Source organism: Planococcus citri, chromosome 5 (assembly GCF_950023065.1).
Source record: "Planococcus citri chromosome 5, ihPlaCitr1.1, whole genome shotgun sequence".
In the NCBI taxonomy this organism is placed as follows: Eukaryota; Metazoa; Arthropoda; class Insecta; order Hemiptera; family Pseudococcidae; genus Planococcus; species Planococcus citri.
In genome coordinates this window covers 55,256,753-55,264,101 of record NC_088681.1, presented here as the reverse complement: position 1 = coordinate 55,264,101, position 7,349 = coordinate 55,256,753, and the positions used below count along the sequence as shown (strand labels likewise).

Below are 7,349 nucleotides of genomic sequence, written 5' to 3'. Positions count from 1 at the left end.
AGTGCTGTGAAAAACATTGATGCGAGATTTGCCGAAAATCTTGATTTCCTACGAGCACCAATTGATGCTGGTGACGATGATTGCGAAGTTCAGCCAACGAAGGAGGAGATATTTCATGATATGCACGAGTGTTGTGAAACAAATTGATGCAGATATTTCTGGACACCTGAATTTCCAACAAGCACCGGTTGATGCTGATAACGATGATTGTAGATCAACCATCAAATAAGAAAAAGAAGGATATGAATGATACCTACTTACATTTTTTTAAACGGGGGTTTTTAATTTGTATACGACGAATACTGGCAAAACAATCATTCTTATCAACTCGTTAAATTTGTTTTTGTTTTATTTTTTGTTATTGTAATTTTAGCACGACTAATTAAGGCTCGTGGCCGATGTAATTTTAAATCATTGAAATAAAAAATGATCTAAGTCACTTTCAGAATATTCAATAAACATTACAACCTTTGAAAAGAGCAAATAGATGGGAATGAAATTTCCACGGGTGATGATTGGATGATGATTTAAATAGAACAGTTAGCTCAAAAATTTCAAGCAAAATGTAATTTGATGATTCAAATTTGATTATATGTACTGTACGATTCATTTCAATGATTATGGCACAACATTCAAATCGTATCAGATTATTCTAGAGAGTTGACGAATACTGTGGTTTTTCAAACATATACTTAGGTACGAGTAAATTTAGTAAAAAAAAACTTGATCGAGACTTAAACACTTTCAGCAAAAGCAGAGTTTTTGGAAACTTTAGTAAAAAAGTTAGACTATATATTTTTCGCATCTTTTTGCTTGAAAAATTGAGACTTTCTGACAATTTTTGTCAATTACTGACGAAAAGCAATATTTTGACAATTTTTGAAAAAAAGTAAGCCTGTTTGAAATTTTTTTACAAGAAAGAAACACGTTTCAAAAATGTTAACAAAGACGAAACTTGAAAAAAAAGTTGAATTTTTTGGCAATTTTTTTGTAATAAAGCGAGATTATTAAAATTTTGCTAAAAAGCAAAAATTTTTGCCAATTTTTGGCAAAAAAAAGTGTTTGTTTTGCGCGTTTTCTGACGTTTTTGAAAAAGTACCTCATTGGCATAAAAGCGAAATACATAGACTATTTTTGACACTCAAGTTCTGGCAGAACAACGACATTTTTGGGTATCTTTCCGAAAGATTGGAAAATTCTAGCAATTTATTATAAAAAGTGACAATTTTCATAATTTTTGACGAGAAAAGAACTTCCTGGTAACTTTGACAAAATGCGAGTATTCTGATATTTTTGGCAGAAATCTAAACCTTTACAATTTTAGCAAACGGCAGTATTTTATATCACTGTAACCTAACCTAACCTAATAGAATTCACAAATAAAAACAACTCGAATACGAACACGTTCAACTTTCTCGTCTAGAAAAATATATTGCAACAAGAATTGGAACACAAGGTATAAAAATAGGTACTTATATAGGTAGGTCAACGACAAAAAAGTAGTATAGTTATACGGCTATTTGGTTTGGGCAAGAAGAATCATGTATAAGGCGACGGTAAACGCAGTTATTGGATATGGAAGCAGTTTGTTTGTACACAAAATTAACCTGAAAAAAGTAGTCGACGAGCTGAGAAAACTCCACCTACAGATGACAAGAAACATTGCTAGATTATATAAGGCAACCAGTTATATAGCTTCAACGGTTATTGCGGACTCTATGCCACTGGAGATTGCTATAGAAGCTCGAGCCCTAACCTGGTTGGCACGAAGGAGAACTCAGTACCTTGAAGCAGAGGAAGTAGACGCAGCAGTCATCAGAATACAGCAAATAACCCTCAACAAATGGAACGAAGAGTGGACGTCATCAGATCACGGCACCTGGACGAGAAAATTCTTCCCAACAGTTCAAGACAGGCAACAACTAGATATCGATGAAGACCTAGATTTCTGGGTTGCTCAGGCCCTAAGTGACAAAGGATGTTTTGGATCCTTTTTGTGCAGCATCAACAGAAGGAATCATACTACTTGCAGATGCGGCTACTAGCAAGAGATGGCAGAACATGTACTGACTGTATGTGAAAGGTTTAGAGAAGGCTGTCCAGGGACTCCTTTGACTCCTTTAAATCCTGATCACATAGACTATATGAGATCTGTGATTCGTCAGCTATGGGAAGAAGAGAGGCTCTTGCCATATTAAGTAGCTGATTCCTTGACACCTTGAAGGCCCCGTCACAGGGGTGAAGAAGCCTCCAAGGATGGGGCATTTCCCAGGATCAAGAGGGCAGAAGAGCCCGCCCCCAATGAGATCACATGAAGGCCCTGTCACAGGGGCGAAGAAGCCTCCAAGGCTGGGGCACTTTCATGGGTGAAGAGGGTAGAAGAGCCACCCCCAACGTTTCTTCCAAAGCTCCAGAAAGGTGAGTATAGGTAGGTTTATTATTATCCGGTCATTCGGGAAAACGAATTTCCACAATTTTTCTATCAGGTTTTCCAGGTCAATTTCACCACCAGATCTTCCCATATCTTTCCATAATCGCACGAGTAGTATTTCTCACTATCATGCGATTCTCTGATGGTGACGAAACGATTTGTTTGTTCAGCTTTATTCAAGACGTGAAAAAAATATAGTGAAGGATTTATGTGTTTTTTTGATGACGATTTTATTTCGCATTGCCACACTTCGAATGATTTTTCAACACGATAGTATCAAATAACGAAGCGTTCTATTACGAATATTCAATTCAAGTACCTATTCTACGACAATGAATACATTCAGTTCATACAAACCATACTTCGACCATTCGACGATAAAGTGAATCAACATTTTACTCTTATATTTTCTCGATGAATTTGCTACGGATTTCACTCGCCAGCTTATCGATTTTTTTGCTGATTGAAAAAACCAACTCATCGAGTAAGTGTAACTGTCAACTCACTTTTATCCATTTTTCATCTTCCCGAGATTCTTTTTTCGCGAAATTTATATGTTACATTTCAGAGGAACTTACGTTGCTCAAAGAGCGGCAAAAAACTCCATTGGCAGTAATAAAAAAATACCACTCATCAGAGCTAGAACTTGCCATACCCCACAAATATAAAAACAATAAGCAGTACGTGGGTTATTATTACAACGATCCCGAAGACGATAATGACCCAAAAGGAAAATTGATGACAGCATGCCCCACATTTCTTTACGTAAAACATGTACACATAGGTGGTACACCAGAAGTCACACATGAACTGATTAGACCATCGAATCAAAGAACATTGCTGGAGCTGCATGATTATAAAACTCGTGATGCGAAATGTTTGCTTGATCTCATACCTTCGATTAGAATATTTGAGAAGAAAAGTATCGAAGCAGCGATGAGATATTGTAGCAAATTACAAACTGAAATGTACGAAGTCGGATATCGAGTAAGAAGATTCCCATACTTGGATACAATATAATCTAAGTTCAATGCTTTTTATCAAAGTAATCATTCAAATTCGGCTATAATTCAATTTCAATGTTGCCCAACAGGTGTCCAAAAACGCACAAAGAACGGTGATACAGCTAATATGCACTATAGTTACACACTGATGTTAGTTCTATCAATATTAATTGTCCTTTTTTTTTCTTTCAATTTGAATTTGAATGCAGGATGTTCAGTTTTTACCAGTGTATAAAATATGCTATTCAAAGGTGAAAGGTAAAGAAGCTACACTGTATTCAATTCATCGTATCGAGTCACCAAGTTTGCTGCTCCTGAATCAAATAAAAGAACTTCCCGACCTGAATCCTTTCAATGCCTATCAACAATCTATTCTAGATACAAATCTCAGCACAAAAAAATCATTTGCAAGCAAGGTAAATAATAACCACTCGGTGAACTAATGTTTAAGTATAAAATGCTAAATTGAATGTGCATTATTACTTACCATAAGCTCTTATTTTTCGAAACCAGCTTCGATTCTTCGATTCTGATGTTCAATTCATTTCAAAAGTTCCTGAAAAAAAGGAAAAATTTAATGAAGGGAATTGATACCTAAGTTCTAATAGCGTTAATTAGGTACCCTTATGGAATCGAGTACCTAATAATACCTACCATACCTTAGTTTAAGATGAATAACTTTTAGAGCAGACACTCCTCAATTTTTACAATACCCAGCTACATAGGTCCAAAGAGCATTTGTCTTGAATCCGCGGGAAGCACAATTTTAGATGCTTGGATTCATTTTCAAATTTCTGGCGAATTTTTAGACATTTAAAAAATTTAAAAAATCTGATTTTATGACAATTCAACTATTTTTGTCAATCTTTGACAAAAAACAAAAAAAAAAAAAAAAAAAAAAAAAAATGATACCTGCCTATCCGAAATTTTTGGCAAAAGACAACACTCAATAATTTTAGCAAAAAGCAGAATTTCTTGGCAACTTTTGGAAAAAGTTGAACAGACTTCGAAATTTTAGCAAACCGCAGGGATTTTTAGTAATTTTTGGAAAAATGCGAGAGAGCGAGACTTTTGAGCAATTTTTTAAAAAAAATTACTTCTCGGACAGAGACAATTTTTCGCAATTTTTTTAGCAATGTTTAGCAACAAAATGAGATTTTTCGAAAATTTTTAATGAAAGGTGAAAATTTTTGGTGGTTTTCTGTTGAAATTTTGGTAAAAAGCGAGAATTTTCAATAATTTTTGGCCAAAAAGCAAGACTTTGACAATTTTAACAGAAAGCAGGACTTTTTGGGCAGCGCATATTGGCAAAAAAGTACCAATGTGGTACTTCTTTTTCGCAATTTTAGTCACAACACTCCAATCTACTTTTCCCTCATTACCACTGAAATTATTCATGGTCATTTTATAGGACTTCGAGAAAACTAAAAACAATTTTTAGCATTTTTTTGACAATTATTTTCAGATCAAATATAACGTACTCAATCTTTTCCAAAAAAAAAAAATTAATTCACTAACCAGAAAAGCACGAAAAAGTGATCAAAAGAGTGACTAAACGTGAGCAAAAGTAACAAAAGATTTTAATGCAGAAAAACATTACAATTGAAATGGTTGATTTTTAATTTTAAAAAAGTTGAACTATTTCGAAACTTTTTGATAGAAAAGCGGGCAATTTTAACAATTAAGTATTTCTGGCAATATTTTTAAAAAATGGCAAAAAGCGACAATTAGAAAATTGTAACAACAAAAAGAAGGGCTTTTTAGCAATTTCTGGCAAAAAAATGACAATTTTAGAAAAAGGTGAGATTTTTTGGAACTTTTTGCAAAAAACAACAATTTTGAGCAGATTTGTTAAAAAACTAGAATTTATAACAATTTTAGATACTTTTGGCTGGAAAGCAAGATTTTTCTATTTCTAAAATGCTACAATTTTAATCAGATTTCTGGCAAAAAGCAAGACGTTCGGACAATTTTTGGTGGAATTGTCAAAAAACAATTTTTTTCCCAATTTTTGAAAATGCAACGATTTTTGACAATTCAATCTGAGAAGCAAGCCTGAAAATTTCAAAATCCATTTTGCGAAAAAAGATAAAACATCATCGCACAAAAACTTAGGAATCTAAGAGTGAGATACCTAACCAAAAAGATCGATTCCAAATTCTTCTGTGAGGTAAAAGTATGTGTAACAATCAATTTTAATTATTTTGAATTTTTGCGTAGAAATACTACGCATATCAATTCGTTGGAACTGACGACATGCCAACCGGATCATGGGAACCAACAACTGAGTTTCTGTTCAATTACACTCCCATCACAAAAAATGCAGATTTATTCAAAGGCATGATAAGAGCTGACTTCTATATCAGACTGTATAGTAAAAAAGTAATACTATAGTTTACGCATGAAAAAAATTGGGAAATTACATAAAATAGGTACAGTAATTTTTTTTCTTTTTCAGAACAACAAACCACTGACTCTGTACTAGGGTGCGGCCCAATTGTATGAAAAAATAATTGTTTTTAAATTTTCAACGGCACTACCTCAAAAAAGTTTCCTTAGACTGTAAAAATACAGAATCCAAAATTTGAGTGATTTCCAGGAATATTTAGAGGTCGCTCAATGCCCATTTGTAAGGAACGAGGGTCGCGCGCCCGAACCTACAACATTTCCACCATAGTACCGTGGACAACGCGACGTGTTCAGCCTCACGCAGTCGCGCTCAATGTTACAACTCCTTTCAATCACTTTACACAACGAATGATACGTTAGCTCATCTTTTCCTAATGTCAGGGCTGTACAAAAAAATATTTAAAAAAGAAAAAAATTATTTGAAACGTTTTTACTCGTTAAAAATAAAACGTATTCAAAACGCGTTTTAAATAACTTTTAAACGAAATTTTGGAGTTCTTTTTTTCCTCAATTTCTTTTGTGCTTAGTGATTCTGATGCTACGAGTTTTAATGTACATTGTATATTGTGTAATTCTTCCAATAAAGTATTAAGTTGCACATATCCTACAAGTTAGGTACTATTCTGTGTAAGTATCTTATACCTCAAATCCGCACAAAACGAAAAACCGTTATAAAAGTTCCTGGCCGTAATTTATTCTTCACAAAGTATCAGAAATTCATATTGTGCTTAGAAAATTGAAAAATATACATGATGCGCAAATATTTCCTTCAGTACTTAGGTAATCTTGTTGAGAGAAGTTCGTAACATTGAGCGCGAGAGGATACGTCGCGTTGTCCACGTTACTGTGGTGGAACGTAGTGTGCTCGCGCGCGCGACCCTCGTTCCGCACAAATGGGCTTTGAGCGACCTCTAAATATCAATTTTTCGAAAAACTGTTCAAATGGTATTTTTTTTTTATAGAATTGAACAAAATTACGGGTAGTCCAATTTATTTTTTCAAACTTTTGTTTTGGGCCGCACCCTACGCAATACGTATAATTCATATCTTTTTTTTCTTTTTTGATGGCTGATCTACAATCATCGTCATCAGCATCAACTGGTGCTTGTTGGAAATTCAGGTTTCGGGCAAATTCTTTCCACAGCACTCCTGCATATCATAGAATATCTCCTCCTCCTCCTCCTCCTCCTCCTCCTCCTCCTCCTCCTTCTTCTTCTTCGATGGCTGAACTTCGCAATCATCGTCACCAGTATCAATTGGTGCTTGTAGGAAATCCAGATTTTCTGCAATACTTGCATCAATGTTTTTCACAGCACTCATGAAACATTTATTGCTCAAGAAATCGATAATATCGGTGTTATTGGAGGATTTTGGGTCAGGTGTCCCTTGCTCATCAGAAGATGTAGCCGTAGTTCCATCTGTTCGAAATGTAAAATCCAAGTCACCAATAAGATTCAACGGTGGCGCGTCTAGTAATGTGAACAGATCATCATTCGAATACAGAG

The 7,349-nt window shown here is 34.6% G+C and overlaps 1 protein-coding gene across 1 annotated transcript; it reads left to right on the top strand.

Moving 5' to 3' along the window:
• The first annotated feature begins 2,696 nt into the window (after positions 1-2,696).
• LOC135848220 (uncharacterized) lies at positions 2,697-7,024 on the top strand. Its single transcript, XM_065368055.1, has 6 exons — positions 2,697-2,915; positions 3,000-3,418; positions 3,525-3,548; positions 3,645-3,851; positions 5,656-5,817; positions 5,894-7,024. Exons 1-6 carry the CDS (start codon positions 2,846-2,848, stop codon positions 5,918-5,920), a joined length of 909 nt encoding a protein of 302 aa, XP_065224127.1. The 5' UTR covers positions 2,697-2,845; the 3' UTR covers positions 5,921-7,024.
• The last annotated feature ends 325 nt before the right edge of the window (positions 7,025-7,349 follow it).